At 42.5% G+C, this 23,997-nt stretch overlaps 1 protein-coding gene across 1 annotated transcript in view; it reads right to left on the reverse strand.

The window, feature by feature from the left end:
- Positions 1-3,383: 3,383 nt before the first annotated feature.
- Positions 3,384-23,997, reverse strand: part of LOC139277003 (Golgi-resident adenosine 3',5'-bisphosphate 3'-phosphatase-like) — a 31,460-nt gene continuing 10,846 nt past the window's right edge. Inside the window, exons 3-5 of the mRNA XM_070895008.1 lie at positions 20,950-21,045; positions 10,965-11,126; positions 3,384-5,727 (exon numbers count right to left, since the gene is read on the reverse strand). Of these exons, the coding sequence (XP_070751109.1) occupies positions 5,450-5,727; positions 10,965-11,126; positions 20,950-21,045 (536 nt within the window). The 3' untranslated portion in view covers positions 3,384-5,449. The remainder of the gene's footprint in view (positions 5,728-10,964; positions 11,127-20,949; positions 21,046-23,997) is intronic.

The following is a 23,997-nucleotide window of genomic DNA, read 5'->3' on the forward strand; positions in this document are numbered from 1 at the left end:
GGCAGGCAGCTTTTATTTTTGTCGGCCGACTTTGAAGTCGGCACAACAATGGTGGCTGTTGATTCAGCGCGCCAACAGGCAGTCCCACACCGCCTCTTGGTGGCCTAATGGGCGCCATGGAAGCGGCTGCAGAGTTCGCAGCAGCCCACCCCTTTAAGAAATGGAGAGGGACATTGTGTTGAAAAACAAATACTCAAGTAAATTAAAAGCCCCTCGAGCACACGCACAAAGACACCAATTCCAGGTTATTTAGGTTCTGCTTTGGCTGGGCAATAAATTTTCATATAATTTGATTGTGTGCTTCAAACGGGACTGAGAGTAATTTTCCCCCTATAAATGGTAAGCAATTCATTAGCCTGACTCAATAACGGGCAAACATTGAGACTCATTGTGTTGGGAAATACCTGGTGCAGGGCACTGGGTGGGTGTGGTCTGGCAGGCCTTCTCTGGTCGCTGTAATCACAGCAGGATAAAAACACAAACAGAGATACAGGAAGTCAGTGAAGTTTTTATAAACAGAAAGCAGTGAATGCAAGCACTAACTATGGTTAGGAAAAGTCAGGAGGATAGTTTGGAGGTATTTTGCTTAAGTCAGGCAAGGTGACATGGGAAACTGTAGGTTGTTCAATATTTTTGTATTTTTACACAAAGACAAATTGTACGGATTGAGTCTAGTCGTAACTGTTGCTCTGTACCTGCTGTGAAATAAAGCAACTTAACAATTCATATCTGACCTTCTTTGCTCACCAGGTAATAATTCTGTAGTGTATGAATAAAGAGTCTGACCAGATACTGTGAGCTCAAAGTAAAGTGTGACCTTAGTCTTTTATTGCAGATCTCCAGAGTGCCTCTCCAGCTTGTGAGGCCTCCTTAAGTACAGGTGTTCCCAAGGGATTGTGGGATCTCTTGGGACTCCAGGGGATGAGCCCTCTGGTGGTTAAGCAAGCTATATACAAGTTTACATAATATAACAAAGTCAATCTGCCCTCTGATTACAGAGACAAGTGCAAAGACACAAATATCCAGTTCAGATGATGAGGGGACAGTACTGTTATATGGATTATGCTATCACTAAGCAAGTCTCGGGGAATATGGGCACAACCTTAAATGCAAGATGTTCAGACCACAGGAATCAGCACCACTGTATCCGAGAGAATATCTAAAGCAAGAAGTGCTCAAGTCCTGGAGTGGAGCTTGAACCATCTGTAATCATCCTTCTGATTGAAAGGTGAGTACCGACACAGGGAGGGAGCAGCGGGGTGGCCACTCCAGGGAGCAGTGCGAGCTGGTGCAGGAAGGCGACGGCAGCCAGGAGTGATGTCATCAAGGTCCAGTTCGGTGATTGGAGCGTGGCTAGGTCGGGGCGAAGGAGCGGAGAGAGATGGTAGAGGGACGTGATCGGGGCCCAGAAGAGGCGAGGGCCCAGGGGCAGCACGTGCCAGCCCACACTGTGTGCGCACTGGGTCCGTGCAGCAGAGCTGGTCTCCAGTCGTCTTGGATAACCCTGGCCACTGGACCAAGACCTAGCTCTGTCAAGCCCGTGTGGTGGCTGGCGTGCAACGGCCATCACGTTAAAAAAATCCACACACAGGCATCTTCCACCTTTCAAGACTTAGTTCAGGACTGGGACATTTGGTCCTTCATTGAAATACCTGTGAACTCATTCTTTTTTGGCATGGAAGCAAGTCATCCTCGTTTCGAGGGACCCCTATGATGTTGATGAGTGTGCTATCACTGAACCTATACTTGGGGATACGGAGATTAACTAACTCCCAGCAAGAGTGATTGCCAAGGCAGGAGAGGGGGAAATAAAGGATGTTTGTGTCTTTTATGGGTCAGTACAATCAGACATACATTTATCCACTTAAGCTACATTATTCAAAATTTTCTTCTGCCTCTGAATCTTGTTCATTTATAACAACTTTTCTCTCCCACTCCAATGGCTGCTACTCAGCATTGGCGAGTGAGTTTAGGTTTCTGACCCTGTAAATCCTAAATCCATGCTAAACTTTGGTTTCTCAAACAACATTCATTTGTCCAGCCATCTGATGTGTACAACATACATTTCAAATTTAAAAAAAGAAAATGCTGGCAACACTCAGGCCAGGCAGCATCCATGGTGGGAGAAACAGTTAACGCTTCAGGTCAGAGACCCTTGGAAGTATTTTGCTATTATACATTTCTAAATACCTACCTAAATATTCAGAGAGTAAAAAAATTGGCACTCCTTTCTTTAAACATCTGACTTTCTCTGCTTCTGCACGTGTACTGTCCGTTAGAAGAGAATACATCAGTTGTGACAAAAGGTCATTGACCGGATACATTAAACTTTGGCCTTCTAATCCCGGCCTTTCCCAGGTCCGTATGGAGTTTCTACGGACCCGGGAAGGCATCGGAAAAGCCAGGTTTCAACACACATTGCGCATGTGCTGAAAACCGGCTTTTCCGATCGGTCAAGTTTCTGGCTTGACAAATCTTGCGCATACCGGGAGCGAGGACATTTGCAAAGGCAAGATTGCGGGATTTACGCATATCTTGCCCAGTAAATGTCCTCAAAACTCTTGTGCCTGATAAAAAGCAATTGTAAAATAAAATTTTAAAAACATGTTATTGTTAAAAACCCTCTCCGCTACAGTAAGTTTATTTTAAACCATAATTAAAAACACTAAAAATTGGAAAAATATATATTTTTAAAAATACATAAATAACTAATTTAAATTAATATAAATATGTTGTGCTTTTTTTTCTATCTTTTATTATTGGTTATTACGGTTCGGGGGCATGGGGGGGTGGGAGGTTCTCATTCATAATAATGGGAACGCCAGAGTTCCCATTATTATGAATGAGAATATACTATACCCGATTGGCTACCCAGAGCCATATGACTCCAGCTCCAGGCCTGCGCACGCCCTGACGTGCACGTGCTGCGATGCGCAGTCAGGAGAGGCCTCCGGGCCGGGATCTTGCGTGGCCGCAGCAGCTTCAGATAGGTGGGCATCTTTTTTTCTAAAATCCATTCGAACACCTGTGGGAAGGAGAAACCGGGATTTCTGGGCCAATATTTCTCTCTCCACAGATGCTGCCTGACCTGCTGAGCAATGTCCCCCGTAAGCTGCACGGTCTCCTGCGCAGCCGACCTCCTCCAATGCACGGCCCATTCAAATTTCTGCTCGTGTGCGATCTCTACAATGTAAAAGCCGATGAGTGGTTTGCGCAGGACCTTGCAGGTGACTGCGAGGTAGCAGGAACATTGGTGCTGAGTATTTCCAGCATTTTATGTTTTTATTATAGGAGAGAATATATGGTCATCTTCAGTATTACAATTGCCAGTCAGCTCATATTTGCTTTGTATTAGCATACACATGAAAATCAAAGACCACACATCATTTCAATCATTTATTTTCTATTTTTTTAGATTTAACAAATAACCCAACCTCTTTAAAAAAAATCAACCTATTAGTGCAATTACAACCTTAAATCAAGTAACAAGTTGAATTTGCTTCCACTATAATTCTTGAAAAAAACTGAATCTAGCTTAATCATGTGATTCTCCTAAAGTTGATTATTCACCAGCGAAAGACACCACCTGGTTTATTATAAAACGGAGGGAGTGAAGGATTTGTTGTATGCCGTGCATGGGACTGGGAGACCTCGGTTCAAATTAGTTTTATGCTGCAATAGTCTCGGCAAAGTCATATACCTCAGCACTGAGTTGAAGGAATGGGATCAGCCAATAAAAAAAAAGGATAAAACGACTGAACCGAGGTCAAATAACAAAACAAGCACAATACATTGTTTGGACTTGGGAGTGAATACCATGCCAACCCAATTCTCTAAGGATTGCCAGAATTGTGATTTTGAGGATTGTGCTAATCACCAGTGTTCACAGGGAGTGCCTCTTGGAAAACAGTGGGTGCCCAGCTCATGATTTTCCATTAATTCATTTTAATGAATAGTAAATCGCTGGCTAGGTGCCAGTGATGTTCCAAGATATGCTCTCTGGGAGTGTCGCATAATGGAATCATCCAAATGTTACTGATACAAACTGCACTGACAGCACTGGTATGTTGTGCAGAAGATACGGAGCATACAGCAAGTTTCTTTGTGAGCATGATACAGAAATTTTACTATAAACCTCCACTGAAACTATCCCTCTTAATTGCCCTAATTTGTTTTATCACATACAAACCAAATCAATATTTTAAAATATGTACAAATAAAACCGATCATCACCTTCCAGACAGAGAATGAAAAATCCAATTCAAAAGCACGCTTTGATTTTGGAAGTTTTGAAAAAAAAAGATACTGAAAAGGGGATTTAAAAAAAAAATCTTAATTTGGTTTACAGGACCACACGCACAAATGATCCAATTTCATCTGCTATTCCCATCAGCACGTTTGAGGTCATCAAGATCAGGCTGACAAATAGAAATGAAACCAATTAGCTATAGCTCAAAGCTGGCCCCATTACCGCATGCTGTTAGTAACTGCAGCCCCAACCAAGATGTTTAAAAAAAAATCCACAATTTCAGAAAACAGAAACCTATAGGAAAATTATATTTTACATTTTATGCAAAGAAAATAAAATGCAATAGCTACAGTCATGGACATGAAATTGCCCTTCAGAAGAGTTCAATGCATTTCCCAAACAGCAGGAAGGTTCGGTATTGAATTTAATTTGACATGATCAATGGTTTTGTGGAAAGCAGCAAATTAAATTCCAACTATACTCACTGCACCAGAAACTGTCACTTTGGGAGTGAAATACTTCTTCCACTTTTCTTTGGTGTTCAGACACCTTTCCCCACAGTTCTTTGTACACTGCACATCATTCCCCAGCCAAGGCGGCAGCAGATGTCTTACTCTGCTCTTTGACCACATAATAAGGTATGTGTGACATGAAATAGCCTTGATCACTTGTCCGCCAATTATTTCTCCCTCACCTCACTGCCAATCAAGTCTCTGCGGGTCACCTGCCCAGAAGACCCAGGCGAGATCAGAAGCTCATAACATGGAGAATTATTCTATCGCAGAGAGTTCTTGCACCAATACATTAAACAAATGGTTGCTGAAACGTTTCCTATTGGGGATAATACCAGTACATAGTTTACCCCACTATACGGAACTTATTAAAATCATGGTGACAGGAATTCCTCACTAGAGTAGTAATTCCATACGTGAAATAAAGGCCCAATGTGATGTGGGCCAGTCAATTAAACATGGTGCTACGAGAGTAAATTTTTTACAAGAATGTTTTTTGGGCAGAGGTGCTCTTAATTTTTTTACAGTAATTTGAACAATCTTTAGGAGGCCTCTGGGTGGATTTTTTCCCCAGTACATAGGGAAGAAACTATGTGAAATATTGTGCAGACTCTGCTCATGAATCTTTAAAGGTTTCCCACAACGAATACAACTGGAAGGACACAGTTTTCCTCAGTTACTATAAAGCCTACATTTTTGGAGCAAGGCTTTTAAGATTAGGTAATTGCTTAAGCAGAGCATGGTGATCTATCCCAATAGTTGCTACAAGTCCGTCATTATTGGAAGGAGAGTCACTGTAATTGATGGCATCTCCTTTAATTGTTGTCATCTGACCTCCCAAAGCAGTCAGTATGGCATCACCAGCACAAATGTCCCATTTCTTGATGAAGGTCACGTGGATATACAAATCTGCAAGGTCAGGTTGCTTATCTTCTCCAGTATCCAAGAGTGAAAGAACTTTGTACCCTGTTATGTTTTGAAGCAAAATATATACATGGTCAAAATAAGGTTCCCGATGGAATTTCACCCAAAGAATAAAAAGGTCTGCTTAGCTTACAAATGCTTCAATTATTCAAGCCTATATCATGTGATATCAAAAAACACATTGTTTACCTCGTGCCAATATAGTAAGCAAATATCAGATTAGAATTAGGGAGCACTGGAATCCAAAAGCACCAGTGAAACCTGATGTGAGGTCAGAAGAGACAGAGGTAAGTGAAATGTATTAATTATTGGAAGGATTCCTTGGTGGCCAGGAGAAGCACAAGTAGACCTCTCTCGCCCTGACCGGTAACAGCTCTGCAACTGTCTCTCAGCACTAACTTTGTACTGGGTCACTGGCAGCGCCCAGTTCCCACCCCAATTCCCGCTCTCAACCGCCGGCCTGGTCATCATTCTCGTCAGCTCCAGGCGGGAAACAGATCTACTGTATTAAAATGTGGACCTGGAGTTAAAATGGCCCAGGCCTCACGCCGACAAATCATGCCCACCCTGCAACGAACCTGCTGCAGGTTAAAATGGAGATTGCAAGTCCTGGCCCAAGCAAATTGCTTAGCTGCGCATGGGTGGCTAACTAATAACTACAAGGTAGTTATTTCCATTTGAATATACAGGTGTGACGTCCGAAATCCAGAAACCTCAGGACCGAGGCCGTTCCGGATTGCGGGTAATTCCGGATTTTGGAACGTCTTTGCCTGGGCCGAGGTAGGAAGGCTGGGGTGGCGGAGGAGGGGGGAGGTCAGGCTGCCGAGGTCAGGTCGCTGAGGTGGCGTGGGTGGGGGGGGAGGGAGGGAGGGAAGGTCAGGTCGCCGAAGTAAGCGGGGGGGGGGGGGGGGGGGGAAATGAGGTCGGGCCAAGGCGGAGTCATCCAGATTTTGGAACATTTTCCGGGTTCCGGCGACCCCACCAATGATCGGCCCGGTGTCTGGATTCCAGAACATTCTGAATTTCGGAACTACGGATTTCGGACACTCAATCTGTACTCCATTGCAAATTCCTGATAATATTTTTTATCCATTCATGGGATGTGGGTGTCGCTGGAATGGCTGTTATTTATTGCCCATCCCTAATTGCCTTTGAGAAAATGGTGGTTAGCCGCCACCTTAAACCGCTGCAGTCTATGTGGTGAAGGTACTCCCACTGTGCTGTTAGGTAGGGAATTCCAGGATTTTGCCCCAGCGACGATGAAGGAACGGCAATATATCTCCAAGTCTGGATGGTGTGCGACTTGGAGAGGAACTTGGAGGCGATAGTGTTCCCATGTGGCTGCTGCCCATGTCTTTCTAGGTGGCAGAGTTCGCAGGTTCAGAACGTATGGTCGAAGCAGCTTTGGCGAGTTGCTGCAGTGCATCTTGTAGATGGTGCACACCTCAGGCACGGTGCTAATTTGAACAAAAAACACATGATGCTTCAAAAGCAAATGACTTAGAGGTGAATGATACATCTGTGCAGCGAGCTGGTGCAGCACAGGTGTGGGCCTTTAATTGCACACAGGAGTGTTCAATGCCACATGGGACGTACCAAACATAGGCAAAATTAAGCTTCCCCATAGGGAAAGCGCCAAACTGGACTGTGAATCAGCTCAATATTGCACAGCTCCCAACAGTCAGGTACTCTGGTGGAGATCTTGGAAAGAAAAATCTGCTGGACCTCTCCTTTGAAGAAGAAACAGTGCTGAAGGGAATTAATTAAATATTTTCAATTACATTTGTGTTATTTCCTAATTAGCTGCTGCCATGGTATTCATGATTAATAAAAATGGCAGCTTACGTTTCTAATATCTTTGCTGCGGTCTATCATAATACACAACAGAAGAGTTTCCATAGTGCACAGCAGGCCATATTTTCCTCTCACTTCAAATTTTAGCAAAGAAGCAGCCAACCATCGTCAGTGTTATCTGTTAATAGATAGCACGAAAGGAATATTGGCCCATGCTGACTGCTGCTGGTTAAAAGCCAATCAGAAAAACCTGAGCAGAACAACACACGGTGGGAGACAATCAAAAAGGTATCATTTAACTCTGTATCAGACAGAAGTAAACAGTGCAGGAGGTTTCTGGCCCAGGCCACAGGTGCAGCAGTTATTGGCAGGCAGGTCAAAGTCGAACAGCAGGAGGAGAGGCAGTCTGGGATCACAAAGGGCACAGTCACAGCAGCAGGCACTAACTATGTAACGCTTGGAAATACAGCACTTTAAACAGTAGTTCCTGGGATGTAAACATAAAGCTTTGACTCGGGGGCAATCAAGCATGCAACAGTTCTTTGAAGGAAAAGCAAATGGCTGTATCCTGTGAGAAATCGGCTATGGGGCAACCACAGCCAATGATGCTCAGCACAGTTCCATACCCCAATAGTTATAATGAGGCACTAGGATGAACCACAATCCTTACTGCGCAACGATTGGGGCTGCTAAAGTAATGCTTAGTGCTTGGATTGGTCAGGATGGGGTTACACTATCCCACAGAGGTGGTGTACAAAATGAGAAACTTTACTGTTGTCTTGCTTGATCAATAGCTACAAGCCATTATTTTGAACGATAAAGGAGTGAAGGGTTATGGGGAGCGGGCAGTGAAGTGGAGCTGAGCCCAAGATCAGATCCGCCATGATCTTATTGAATGGCGGAGCAGGCTCAAGGGGCCAAATGGCCTACTCCTGCTCCTATTTCATATGTTCTTCAGGGAAATGGTGCACAGCAGAAAACCAGTTATTGCAGGTGGACAGAGTGGTGTGTAACGAGTAAGCTCTGCAATTGGATGTTGGGTGGTCTGAACCGTTTTCACACTCGGGCCTCCTTTGAATGCAGCCGGCAAGCTGTGGGCACCAAACGGATACTGCGCTGGAGCTCAGTTGGGTGGGTGGGAAAGTGGTCAGCTCCTACACCGAGCTGGCTGGCAGGTTGGACTTGCTGGGGGCTGAGGAGTGGGGGTGAGGAGGGGTTCATGCACTGCAGTAGGTCGTAGACAGTTTTTGCAGAGCCAGGAGGGGCACAAGGAAGAGAGAATTGGGGCCTTTTTGTGGCGTGGCCATAATTGGTCCCTTTAAGGACTGCTGATTGAAATACGCAGCACCCAGTTGTGCCCAGTGACATGGGTTTCCAATTTGCATATTTAAACAGCTTCCACCCCAAAGCAGACAGGCATGCTTTGCGCCATTTACAGGCCCGCCTGAAAATTACACTGGGATGGCAGAGGGTCCTATTCAGCCTGATTTTCCTCTGTCCTCCGCCCATTTTTTCAGGCGATAAATGCGCTGATGGCAGTTAAAAATTGCCCCCTATTTCTTTCCATTGAACATATTTAGAATCATGGAATGATGTGTTTTACTTGCAGATTTGTTGCAGAGAACTGTGTGGGTTCTTTACTTGTAGACTTTTTAATTTGTGCACAAAGAGCAAGACTGCCAAATATAATAAAAGTGAATAAAAGCTGTTGGGTGCCTGTGATACAAGGTTTATTTCTGCATCTCTCCTTGTGCGCCATTAACTTTTGTTGGTTGTCGATTTTCACGGCCACTACGTGCTCCTCCTCACTGATGGAGTATGACTGGTGGCTTCAAGCACAAGAATACAGCAGATTCGGCAGACTTGTCTTCACTGCGCTTTGCAATGTTCTGCCATTGATCAACAGAGTACGATGGGCGAGATGGCCCATGGAAGCCTTTCCTGCAATACCTTTCCACTACCTTCAGAAGTCATTAAACGTCATTTGCATTACCCTCCTATTTTAACTTGCATTACCGTACTTGCTACATTCGTGCAAACATTTCCCAATTGAATAAATTTTCTGCACGGATATCCTTCACAACTGCGACGTTCCATCATCTCCATAAAAGTCTTGTGCTACGACTTTACATTAATGTTCTTGTCCGAGCGTTAAATTGTGCATCTTTCTCCACATCTCCTACCAGATGTGCACAAAGTTCTCATTATCTGTGATATATCCATAACCCAAAGGGATACAGCCCCACCACCAAAAAAAGACCCTGCTGTTAAAGAACATTTCTGCATAAAATGTCCCGTGCACCCACTTTCTATGAACACTCCACTCCACCACTGGCTTACCAAATTGCTCATCATTTGTACCAATTCAGCAGATAATCAGCTGCTTGGGAAGTGTGAAAGGATCATTGTTACAAGTGTGTTGCGATTGGCTTCCCCCACACCCTAAATTTCACAAATTAAATCGCACTTTCCTAAACTGCACCTTCTCATTATTTTGTTTGCAAGTTGGAAATAACAGGAAAAAAAAAAAGTATTTAGCCCATTCTCTGACAAAAGGGGCAAATGTGCAGCATGCTGTAGCAAGATTTGATTACAATTGCACAACTACTAAATAATATGAGCACCCATTATATGCAGTTGCATCACTGTTTACAAAGACAACGTCAGGTTTCAATGCTTGTAGTGACAGGGTTTGCAAGCTATGCTATCGTGGAAATATGAAGGGCTAGATTTTCGTCTACGATCCCACTACAAAATGGGAAGGATAGTGGGGAAGAATTGGGTGTCAAGGTCCACTGATGCATCCTTCGCCCTGATCTCGATTCCTCCCCAGCCCTATCCAGGAAGGTCACTAGCTGTCCTTTGCCACTCGATGCATATAAATGCTGGCAGAGAGGCAGGCCCCTGCAAGCTGCCCAATTTCCCTACTTACCCACTGCCATCTTGGTCTAACCTAAAAACCACCAGAAGGATGGCAGCAGTCCCTGGGATTGTGGTGTCAAGCTCCTGAAGTAGCCTAGTAATGGCTTTCTCTGCTTCTGTATTGGCCCACACACTTACCTGCTGAAGGCACCAGTCCAGCCTGAAGTCCTCAGTCAAAGTGGTACTGCAGTCACTGGAGTTTTACTGCACCCTCCCCTTCTGCTGTTGTAGTGGTTGTCCTGCTGCAGCACTGCCTCACTTTGCTCCTCCCCTGCAGCATGCTTCTTTTTGAAGGCAGCGATCTCACTAGGAGCCCCGAGATAAAATTGGCTTGGGGTCACATGGGTAGATAGACTACACAAACCCTACTTGGGTGGATTTTGGAAAATCCAGCCTCAACTGTAATGCAACATGACAAATTGTTTTGTTTTCCACCTAGAATAAGTTGTTAGTTTTTTTTTAAAGTCACATTTTGTATTCATCAGCACGAGTGATATTAACATTGTGATCAATGTTAATGAACTGATTCAATTAATCTAGATTTACTAATTGGGATGACCCACCTGCACCCCCTGCGGCGATAATGGTAGTGTCATTTCCAAAAACCCCTTTGCTGTAAGACATCACTGCTCCTGAGTGGGATCTGGAGACAATTACTGTAGGTGTCTTCTCATTGTAGGATTTCCGTGGATGAATGTTCGATGCACCGTCAACCATAGCCCAAGCTACAAGATTAAAAAGTATAGAAAACACATTGTTTTGGATGCCAGGCAAGGAATGCTAAAAGATAGCAACTCTTAATGCTTTCTTATTAAAGCAGATATATTAAGGTGAAGAAAGACTTGCATTTATATAGCATCTTTCACGTCCATCTGGACGTCTCAAAGCACTTTACAGCCAATGAAATACTTCTGGAGTGTCATCACTTTTGTAATGTGGGAAACACAGCAGTCAACTTGCGCACAGCAAGCTCCCACAAACAGCAATGTGATAATGACCAGATAATCTGTTTTTGTTATGTTGATTGAGGGATAAATATTGGCCAGGACACCGGGGATAACCTCCCTGCTCTTCTTCGAAATAGTGCCATGGGATCTTTTACGTCCACCCAAGAGGGCCTCGGTTTAATGCCTCATCTGAAAGATAACGCCTCCGACAGTGCAGACTACCTCAGGACTGCACTGGAGTGTCAGCCTACATTTTTTGTGCTCAAGTTCCTGGAGTGACTCTAAGGCGAGAGTGCTACCCACTGAGCCACAGCTGACACTTATTAGACAACAATCCTCTTTCAATACCAATTCCCAGTAGCTACAATGCTTGAGGAAATCATTGGAATTCAAATCTACACCTTGAACCTCACATTTTTACAACAATAACAACTTTATTTATATAGCACCATTAACGTAGTAAAATGTCCCAAGGCGCTTCACAGCAGCATTATAAATAAACTTCGACACCAAGCTACATAACGAGATATTAGCGCAGATGACCAAACGCTTGGTCCAAGAGGTAGGTTTTAAGGAGTGTCTTAAAGGAGGAAAGACAGGTAGAGAGACAGAGAGGTTTAGGGAGGGAATTCCAGAACTTAGGGCCTTGGCAGCTGAAGGCATGGCCACCAATGGTTAAGTGATTATAATCAGGGATGCTCAAGAGACCAGCATTAGTGGACCGCAGATATTTCGGGGGGTTGTGGGGCTGGAGGAGATTACAGAGATTGGGAGGGGCGAGGCCATGGAGGGATTTGAAAATAAGGAAGAGAATTTTAAAATCAAGGTGTTGCTTAACTGGGAGCAAATGTAGGTCAGTGAGCACAGGGGTGATGAGTGAACGGGACTTGGTACGACTTAGGACACGAGTTTTGGATGACCTGAAGATTTATAAAGGGTAGAACATGGGAGGCCGGCTAGGAGTGTGATGGAACAGCCAAGTCTAGAGGTATCAAAGGTATGGATGAGGGTTTCAGCAGCAGATGAGCTGAGGCAGGGGCGGAGTCAGGTGATGGTATGGAGGTGGAAATAGGCAGTCTTAGTTATGGCGCGGATGTGTGGTCGGAAGCCCATTTCAGGGTCAAATATGACACCAAGGTTGCAAACAATGTATCTGACTACATTGTTTAGACCCAGAGGCAGTTATCAACTGGTAAAAATACCATATTATTAGTGTGAAAATATGACAGATGCTGCAAATTTTGGCATTTTGTGCACTAATCTTGCCATTGCTAACTTACTCCAAAATATTCTGCATTTCTAATTGGAATAGGCCACAGCAAGCATAGCGCCAAATCAGAAGCCAAAGACCAGTGTACTTTGTCACGCCATAGACAATTCCTGATACATTACAGTAAATCATTTTAGCTCAGTTGATTTTTCAACCATCGTATATATATATATATATTTACATACATATAAAATATTAAAATATTTTGGGTTGAGTTGTGTATTTTCTACATTTAAAAAAAAAGCTTAAGGAAATAACTAAAAACCACTAGAATTACTTTTAGAAGATTTTTTTTCACTTTATCCCAGTGATTCGAAATGAAATTGAAAATGTGCTCTCTTCCCTAATTCTTCAGGATTTGAAACTCTGTAGTTGAATTCCATTATTTTGTAGTCACCCACTGTGATTCTTTGATAAACAGGAGAGTTTTATTATGTTAAAGTACTTTCATTTTACACAAAAGAAAAAAATTCAACTATTGTTTCGATTAGAGATCTATCAAATTTAATATTAAATGGAAGAAACCATGAATTGCTTATCATTGCCCAGCATAAATGACAGTTTGAAACAAGGATTGAGGATCTCAATCCTTTCCTAATCCCAGAGAGTTAACCCATGTTTATCAGCTTTTAGTATTTGCAAGTAATAATTATCAAATTGAATTGTAACTAAGCTGATCTAAATTAGTCTCTTTGGGCTCAATTTCCCTCTTGGCCGATTTTTGGCACCCAGAACGATTAGCAAACGTTTTTTTTGTGCCCGATTGCAGAGAGAAAAAAAGTTGCAACTTTCCCCAAAGTAAAATTTCATTTTGGTGCTGCGGTACCCGAAGTTAAGTCTGGGAGGGGAGCTTCAAGTCTGCAGCAAAAAGTCTCTGACCATGTGTCGGAAAAAAAAAATCACAGTCAACTGCCTGGTCTGGATCAAAAGCTTGTGAACCTGGTCTGCGCATGCACAACACTAGGCTCTGTCTCTATGGAGACGCACGCACTGTGATTTATGGCACTTTGGTGATAACTTTGGGCGAAATGTGTATGTTTTCTGCTGTGCACAAAACTGTAGTGCCGTCTCTGATGCTCACCGGGCTCGAGGCACAAGTCGGAGTGCCGGCCGGCAGGATTGCTCCCTCAGCCGGACAGGAATACAGGAGATCGGCACTCGGCTTGGAAAGAAGCCGGGGGCGGGGGGGCGGTGGGGGCGCGGTGGATTCCAAGCGCCGAGCCCCTGCGCTTGTGTACAGCCGAGGAAGCGATCCTGCCGCAGGCCGGCACTCCTCTGACCCGTGCCCAGAGCTCCGTGAGCAGGGATTCTGCAATGGGATGGAGTCACAATTTGCCTTCTCACATAACATTCTCACATGCTAAACATTATGTGGAAAAAATTACATTTCTAATAGTGAAAAATTTAATTTCTAACATTCTGTGGGAAAAATTAACTGAGTTATTTTCTGAGTTCCCTCTGCCAAAACCATCATGAATGTGTGTTTTAAATTGTATTCTTCCCTCGCTCCAAAAACTCAAACATATTCAGTGACGATTTTCTTAAGTTAACGTAGGATTTTTCTGACCGGTACTTAAGGCCACTCACTCTGTGCTGTCCTTAAAAAAGCGATTTTGGTGAAAATCACTTAAATGGCCAAAGAGGCCCCAAAACGGCACAGAAATCAGTTTTCACCCGGACCCAAAATATTTAATGCTGACTGTCGCCGCCAGCCTACAAACTTTGAGGAAAGTTACAAATTCACAATTGCTCCAAAAAAAAAAATCAGCCAACGCCAAAAAAACGGTGCCCAATGGTGGGAAAATTGAGCCCTTTGTCCTTTCAGTTTGCAAAACACAAGTGAAGTATCCGACAGTTTTCAGATCCTCACATTCATTTGTTGAGTCCATTTTTAATTACATTTAAATAAAATGTCCGACATCAATCTATTAACACTCGCAATTTAAAGCAGAAATTAAAAAGTGGTAGTGTTAGTTCTATGGTTACTCCTTCACCCCTCCACTTTAGAGATAATTGCTGAGTTCGTTAAAATGTGAATCTCCTTATCAACTTATCAAACTAACAACCTACTACCTGTATTTCTTTGAAATTAGACTATGTGCAGCCATCGCTGCCCCTGTCATTGATTCAAAGTATTCCATCTTTATTAGGGGGCGCGGGGGTTTCGATGAGAGAAATAGCGACAAGAACCTGCCAGATCAATGATTGAGGAAAAATAACTTTGGACTGATTCAGGTTGGGACATCAATTAATTGCAGTCTTTTATAATGTTGAGCAAAAATGAAACAAATGCTATTACATTAGTAATCCACAAAATTGGCCTTTCATACAGATACAGAATATTTTCTGTGAAATAGGAGGGAAAAGCTGGTGCCTACATCATCTAAAAGGCCTTCAACTTCATGACTTTAGGGACAGATATTAGTTGCAACAGTTTATTGCTGCATCCTCCAGTTTATTTGTGCAAGTCTATTTCTGCTACTGCATCAGGATTCAGCCATGGCTCAGCACCTCAGTGGGTAGCACTCTCGCATTCGCGTCAGGAGGTTGTGGGTTCAAGTCCCACTTGAGTGCAAAAATTTCATGGAATCATACAGCATAGAAGGAGGCCGTTCAGCCCACTGTGTCTGTACCGGCTCTTTGAAAGAGCTATCCAATTAGTCCCACTCCCCTGTTCTTTCCTCTTAGCCCTGCAAATTTATCTTCCAGATGGACGTAAACGATCCCATGGTACTATTTCAAAGAAAGTAAGTGAGTTATCCCCAATGTGCTGGTCAATATTTATCTCTCAATCAACTTCACTAAAAAAAACCAGATTATCTGGTAATTATCACATTGCTGTTTATGGGAGCTTACTGGCTGCTGGGTTTCCTACATTACAACAGTAGCTACACTTCAAAAGCATTTCATTGGCTGTAATGCGCTTTGGGGTGGCCCGAGGTCATGAAAGCCACTATATAAATGCAAATCTTTTATAACAATCGTACTCTTGACAGAATTTCTGTTTAGCAACTGATTATCATGATGACTAGTGGTTGAAGACAAAGTTACAAGAGAAATTACAGCACTAGAGCAGACACATAAAATGAAACCAACCACTTTAATGGGGCTTATTTACAAAGAGAATCAGCAGCTTTGAGCCGATTCACAGAGTGAATGGCAATTTCAGTCACTGTGGAACATAGTAGTTCAGTAAGATTGAGGTTTACTTTTTGATAACCTGTTCGAGGGAAATATATGATTCAAGGTTCAGCTCACCTATTATTCATTTCCACTAAAGCAAATTTAAGTACGGTGGGTATTGGAAATCAACAATTGCACTTGTTTCCATAGAGACAGGCTTCAGCCTTTCATCCTCACTTCAAGGACCATAACATTCCTCTCTGTAATTATCCAGCAAACAGGGCTCCTGACATCTGTCAGTAATATAGACAGCTCAATCACCTGTTACACATGCACGCACACTATAGTACACCAATATTTTGCATTTTGTGCCTGTCAGGAGTATTGAGATGTTACATTTCCTCCCATCCATCACCCGTCTTCTCTGTCCTGGCAATTCATGGTTTTGCAGGCCATGGAGTGAACATCATTTGTACACATATCAATATGCAATTGCTGATTTGCCATTTTTAGCATTTATTTATTACTGAGGGACCTTTTAGCTAAACAAGCTTGAGAAGTAGCATATCAACAGCAACCAATGCTTACAAAAATATAAAAGAATCCTTAATAATTGGCTGGATTTTGCTGTGAGCAATGAACCAACGGCATGAGCCATAGACTGTCTATGGTCTCTTACACAGCAAGTTGCTGTTAGCCGAACATCCAAACAGTGCAGTGCCCTCTAATGGGGATCTCGGACATGTGCGAATAGGGCAAGCAACTCTGTCTCAACCAATCAGATTGAAGAATCCTTAATGAGGCACGCAGAGTCTGACCCAAGAAATACAAGTCCAAATATTTAATTCAATGGCAAATAAGGTACAGAAAACAAAATAAAGAGATGGACAGAATGATTAGATTAAGAGAAAGTGATAAAAGAGAGAAAGTAAAAAAAACTAATTAAAAGCTGAAGGAATGAGATTCCACACTTGTAAAAATTAACTTTCAGTGCCAGAAAGGTTGTTTGGCAGTAATTAACACGCATTATTCCATTAAAGTACTGGGATCCATTGTTAAGGAAATGGTATCAGGGAATGTAGAAAATCATAACATTATTAGGCATTAAGCATGAAAGGGAAACTGTGTTTGACAAATTTATGAGAGTTTTTTGAGGATGTAACTAGCAGGGTAGATAAATCATCATAGGCAGTCCCTCGGAATCGAGGAAGACTTGCTTCCACTCTTAAAGTGAGTTCTCAGGTGGCTGAACAGTCCAATACGAGAGCCACAGTCCCTGTCACAGGTGGTCAATGAGGGAAAGGGGGGGTTGGGACAGGTTTGCCGCACGCTCTTTCCGCTGCCTGCGCTTGATAAAAGGGAACCAGTGGATGTAGTATATTTGGATATCCAAAAGGTATTCGATAAGTTGCCACATAAAAGATTACACAAGATAAGAGTTCATGGGGGGTGGGGGGTGGGGTGCGGGGGTAATATAGTAGCATAGATAGAGGACTGGTTTAACATACAGAAAACAGAAGGTAGGGATAAACGGGTCTTATTTAGGTTAGCAGGCTGTAACTAGAGGGGTGCTGCAAGGATCAGTGCTGGGGCCTCAGCTATTTACAATCATATTAATGACCTAGATGAAGGAACCGAGTGTAATATATCCAAGCTTGCTGATAATACAAAGCAAGGTGGGACAGTAAGCTGTGAGGAGAAAACAGTCTGCAAAGGGATATAAAAAGACTAAGCGAGTGAACAGTAAGATGGCAGATGGAGTATAAAACAGGGTAATGTGAGGTTATTCACTTTGGTAGGAAGAATAGAAAAATAGAATATTTTTTAAATGGTGAGAAACGTTTAAATGTTGGTGCTCAGAGAGATTTGCGTGTTCTTGGACAAGTAACACAGAATACTAGCATGCAGGTACAGCAAGCAATGAGGAAGGCAAGTGGCATGTTGGCCTTTACTGCAAGGAGGTTGGAGTATAAGAGTAAGGAAGTCTTGCACCAATTGTACAGGGTCTCGGTGAGACCACATCTGGAGTACTGTGCACAGTTTTAGAATCATAAAATGGTTACAGCATGGAAAGCAATTCAGCCCATCGAGCCCATGCTGGCTCTCTGCAAGAGCATTTCAGCTAGTCCCACTCTCCTGCCCTTTCCCCGTAGCCCTGCAAATGTTTTTTCCTTCAGCTATTTATTTTGATCTCCTTATCCATGAAGGATATACTTGCCTTGGAGGTGGTGCAATGAAGGTTCACTAGATTGATTCCTAGGATGAGAGAGCAGTCCTATTGAGAGAGATTGTATAGAATGGGCCTATACGCTCTGGAGTTTAGAAGAATGGAAATGCCCCTTTAAATGTTCTCAACGTGTGTCCCCAACACTAGCGCAAGTAGCTTATCCAATATGGAAGGCAGTGCACGTCTGGCCGTAAATATGCACCCACATCCTGCCCACTATATAGAGGCTTAGAAAGCTATTTAGCACCTGAGAAAATGAGCGCAGCAACTATTTTTAGCTGCATCAGTAATCAAGTGCCTCCCTGATTAAGGTGGGGGGGGGTGGGGGGGAGGGGGGCACACTCCAAAAACATTTCAAGTGTCCCCTTGTTTTTTTTTTTAGGGGCACTAAAAACACAAATTATACAAGTGCCTCTGGCTAAAAAGGGAGGGGGGCACTCAAACCGACAAACTTAAATTAAACTTTGGACATGGTTCAAATTAAAATTTGGTTGCTGGGAGTGATGATGCACTCCAGTCCCTCCGGCTCCCACCTCTCGCGGAAGGCCACGAGTGTACCAGTGGACACCGCGTGCTCCATCTCCAGGGACACCCTGGCCCGGATGTAACGGAAACGGGAGCTGCATGGTTGAGTGGCGAGAAAACAGGTGTTAATTCAATTTGCAATCACCATTGATTTAATGGTGGCAAGACTATGATAATTAAATTCTCATTCTTTCTACAAGGGTTTGGGCGGAACAGTGCAAAAGCCCCAAGAAATTATGGTGTGGTGTAGGTAATTTCCTGCAAATTTTGCACTAGAATAATGGCATATGCTGTAGCTGTACCATAACTATCACGCATATTTCAGGAGATTCAAGGTGGGATTAATAGGAGGGCACGGACATCCTAATTGACATTTTCCAATACTTTGAGCATGCAGGACATTAATTCTTCATCATGCCTATGTAAACTAGACATCCAAGGTTGCTAGGCATTACTTGCATACTGAAGTTGAATAAAAGAACACAGTAATGTTAAATGGCAGCGTTGCGGATCAGTCACCCTTATTAAAAATTGCCTGATTTTCATCTCCATTGAAAACCATGGAAATGAAAAGCGGGCAGTTGCTAGAATGGGAATCCAATCCATAACAGCAGCTTTAAGCACAGCCCTCAAATTGAAAATCTACCCTTTCACCTTATAGAACTCTGAAAATGCAGACAGGTGTACCTCAATAACTGCGTTCAAGCACTACACAAGATGGCTGCTTGTGGAAGGTAATGCGTCTTATTCAACAAGTTTGATTTTTTTGAAATTAACTTAAATACTTTTAAATGATCACAAATACATTTCTGTGACACACTTGTGGGCTATTCCTTTGAACGTAATCTGTGGAGTATTCCTGGGAACATAATCCACACCAAGTCCCACTCACCTATCACCCACCACTGTCCTTGCTGACCTTCATTGGCTCCTGGTCCCGTAACATCGGCAATTTAAAATTCTCATCCGTGTGTTTAAAAAGTGCTTCATGGCCTTGTTCTTCCCTATCTCTAACTTCCTCAGGCCCTACATCCACCCCCCCGCAACCCCCACAAAAATCCTCTGACTCTGTGCATCCCCACTTCCTTTGTCTCACCACCTAACCCTTTACTGCAAACAGGGAACATACCATGCACTTTGTAAGTCTACAAGTCTCTTCATCAACCATGGTTTAAACATAGGCTCTTGGTTCTCACAAGGCTGCTATTGATTTGTTACTTTTATGACTGTCTTCTCTGTCCCTACATCAGATAAAAGCATTTTTCTGCAACTCTGTCATTCAAGGATAAGTAATGCAAAAAGCAAATGCAAGGCCCAATGAAACATTCCAATACAAAACTTACTGTCGGCAGGCAATTAAACCACAAACTAACTTCTTGCACACAACACTGGCAAAAACCTCACAGAAAAGTGATCATGCCGCTAATTAAGCTAAGACTCATTTAAAAGGGGAACAAACTTTGGTCTAAAGTCATTCCTTTTGTTATTGTATTTAATTTTTTTTAATTCTTCAGTTAGGAATGTTCTATGTTGATTTATTTAAATAATTGATTTATTAAAAAAAGGGTTATATCATGAAAAGAGTGACTTCTCCAAATGAAAGTGGTTCCTATTTAAGCAGTTTATGTCTAAATCTTCTATACAACACAACACTGCTGGTAATAAAACAGCCTGGGGCCTCTTGAGGGTCATCGATCTCTCCTCTATGGCTCTCAGTTGACCTGCCACTCATTGTATTTATGGGCTTTCACACCCTGCGCACCAGCTCTGGGACTTGAAATTGAGGAACGGGAAGAAGAATGTACATGAGAGAGTGAAAGATCAAAAAAAAAATCTAGAGGTCTTCTTATGGTGTGTCTGTGACACTGGCCCTCAAGTAAATCACTGCTCGATATTATGGCCCCAGGACAAAAAATAAATAAATGTGTATTCCTTTAATAGGACTTTAGTGCTGTCAACATTACAACAGTGACTTTCATTCCAGAAGTGTTCCATTGGCTGTAAAGTGCTTTGAGACATCTGGTGGTCGTGAATGCCGCTATATATTGTCCAATACACAACCAGTCAGGAAGGGGTAGAGGAATAAAAGGGGGAGATGTGCCTCTATTAATTTATTACCAATTTTACTGTCACTGCTCCAAATTCCAGAATTGCCCCCGAGGTCCACCTCTCTCAACTTGTTGTGCTTCCAGTCATTTTGAAATGTAACTGCCACAAATCTAGCATCCATTTTTATGTAAATAATAGAAAGCCTCAGTTTTTGAATTGACATGGTATGAGTCTCAGCCTTTGATTAACGAATTGGACCAAATTAGAATTATGAGGAGAAAAATAGGGATGGCCGCTGAACTGTAACGTCAGCAATAAGCAGAATGAGTCCATAATTATTCAAATGACGTTTCCCTTAGCAACTTTCTTTTGATCAGAGATACTAAATTACTGTTATATCAACTTACCTGTGTATTTTGAAAAAGGTTTATGAATGACTCCAATAACTGGCTTTCCATCTACAGCCACACACACCATAGTGGTTACAAAGTGTCTTAGATTCTCTATAAAAAGAGAAGAGAAAAAAAGTTACAAGTTTGAAAACTGGAAACATCAACAGTAACAAAATAGTGAACAGTGAAAGCATTTTTCTTTCATATGGTTTTCATTTCAACGTAACAAAAAATACAATTATTGATGGATAATAAAATGCACAATTTCTGAATCAATGACAATTTGTTTAAAAATAACATTGCTGGAGTTTATCAAGGTATCTTGTCTAATCAATTCCTACACGTGTCAAAATTATGATTCCTTGTGACATTGTCCTGAAATAAAACACAATTGTCAATAAAAAGCGTGACTATAAAATTCCAGCATGTTCAGCAAGTTGATGCTGGGAATTTTATATTGTGTGTTTTGTTGAATAAATTAAAGAATATTTTTGTAAAACAGCATTTGGGGAGCACCTGCACCACAGATTCTGAAGAAGGGGTTCCACCACCTTATCAAGGAAAACTAGAGATAGGCAATGAATGCCTGCCAGCCTTGTCAGCGACGCTCACATCCCGAGAATGAATTAAAGAAAAATTGTGCTCCTATAAAACAAGAGGACATTTTTGCTAGATGCAACTGAATAGTACAAACAATAATGAAACTATTGACTTTTTAAAAAAATGTTCTTTTTTCAGCTTGGAGCAATAAATTGGTCAATTCCAATTTAACTTCATAAAGGCAGACATTCAAGATTTGTTAATAGGCTTTTTTAAAACTCACGCTATGTTAGAAAGAATATACATTCGTGACTTTCACATGTTGTATTTGTCACGTGCAAAGTTGCAGAGATCCCGAGTGTTTACAAAAACAGACCACATTCTCCATGGACTTCATATTGTGGCTCCAAGTTTCCACACGCGGCGAAAAAGGCACACCTCAGAGCTGGGCGCCTGAAAAAAAAACGCGGTATTCTCGAGCTCCTTGGAGCTCGATGTCTGCTTGGCGCGGCGCACAGTGGGCGGAGCCTACCACTCGCGCCGATTTTGTAAGTAGGAGGGGGCGGGTACAATTTAAATGAGGCTTCTTGGTGCCGGCAACCCTGCGAGTGCGCGTTGGAGCGTTCGTGCACGCGCAGTCTGAAGTAAACATTGGCACTCGGCCATTTTTAAAAGTGAAGATTTGTTTCTTGGACCCCTGCAAAGGCTTGTATTTTAATTTTCTTGATATTTCTGTGTGTGAGGGAGTGCTTTTAGCAGCACTGCTGAATAAATCACCTGCTGAAATCAGTGAGTTCAGCTTTTCACTACTAAACTTGCAGAACCGGTGCCTGCAAATTAAGGACTGTGTGTTTGGAGAAATAAAAGTGCCAATTCAACTTTGCAATGGATCAACTTCCACCAAGAACAAAGAATTTCTTGCATGAGGAAGCAAATCATTGCATAATATGTGGTACACCGACTCAGCAAATTTAAATATAAAGATGTCGATGTGGCTGCCTCTCTCTGTCCAAATGGCCTCAGTCAGTCCCCCTCACAGCTCGAAGGCTGCTGCTGCTCCCGACCAGCCACTGACGCCGCTGCAATCCCATGGCCGAATGGACTCAAGTCCGTCCAGGTGCTGCATCTTCACGGGGAATGAAGGCCTGCCTCAAGCACCGCAGCTCGAAGGCTGCTTGCTGCCCCTGCCGTCGAGAGACACTGACGCCACACCGCTGCCTGAAAGGCCTGCCTGAAGCACTTTCACACAGGTAGGAACATGGTTTATTTAATCTTTTCTTTGCTTATAAATTTTTATTCAGGTTGGATTTATTTGTATAATATTTGTATAAGTATATCTAAGGATTAATTGTAGAATTTAATGACTTCCCTTCCCCCCCTCGTTCCCTGCGCCTGATTTTTTAACGTGTAGACAAGGTTTTTTCAAGCGTACAAAAATCTTCACTTGCTCCATTCTAAGTTAGTTTGGAGTACGTTTTCACTGTGGAAACTTTCAAATCAGGCGTCAGTGGCCAGACACGCCCCCGTTTGAAAAAAAAATTCAGTTCCAAAGTGAAACTGTTCTACCTGACTAGAACTGCAGAAAACTAAATGTGGAGAATTCCGATTTCTAAGATACTCCGTTCTACACCAGTTGCTCTTAAAAATCAGGAGCAAATCATGTGGAAACTTGGGGCCACTGTGGGGGAAGAAGGTTCTTACACTATTAAACCATGGCCCTAACACAGACCTTTATTCATAAAAGACTATTACTGATTCAGTACCATTATGAATGCCCGTTCTGTGCTATGTCACATCGTAAGAATGTTTATACAAATAACAGTATGTAGCGATCACATTAAATGTTTAAATCTTTCCGTTTTAAAGGAACCAAAGGGTTAAAGAAGATGCAGCTCAAATAACTGAGGTAGAGTTTAAGGAAATAATCTCACTACTGATTACATCCACTTAAAAAGGAATAAAATGCCAATAGTGAAATCATTCTGTTCATTATTTCAGGCACTCGTCTCTCCGTTTGACCATTTCTCAGCAGTTTTAACCTGCTGATGCGAGTAATCTGAGCTTGGCCTCTCTCAAACTAAGACTGTGGTTTAAACCATAAATATTATTGGTTAACTAAAAGTGAAAAATATATCTGCAACAACAATATTAATAAGTTTATCTTACATATACACAAAGGGAAGTTCTTGGAAATGAAATACTGCAGGGAGAAGCACTATTCCTTTTCAGCTATACCATTTACAGATTTCAATCTCCCAACTATCAGGTAGCAGCATTGAGCCAGACCTCTGAGGAGGGAACATCTGGATAGCTGTATCCCCCAATTCCCATTTGCTGATATCTGTGAGGAGCTTAGCCAGTGAAATTCTGCACTAAATAGAAATTAGCATCCTTTCAATGTATATTTGTGCCAATTTTCTCCTCTCACCTCTTTAAGGCTCTTGTAGTCCTTTGGGTTTAAATCCACAGGCATGTCATCCTTCAGTACTTCGTCCAGCTGTTATACTGTTGACGTGAGTGAGT

This window comes from Pristiophorus japonicus, chromosome 12 (genome assembly GCF_044704955.1).
Source record: "Pristiophorus japonicus isolate sPriJap1 chromosome 12, sPriJap1.hap1, whole genome shotgun sequence".
Classification (NCBI taxonomy): domain Eukaryota; kingdom Metazoa; phylum Chordata; class Chondrichthyes; family Pristiophoridae; genus Pristiophorus; species Pristiophorus japonicus.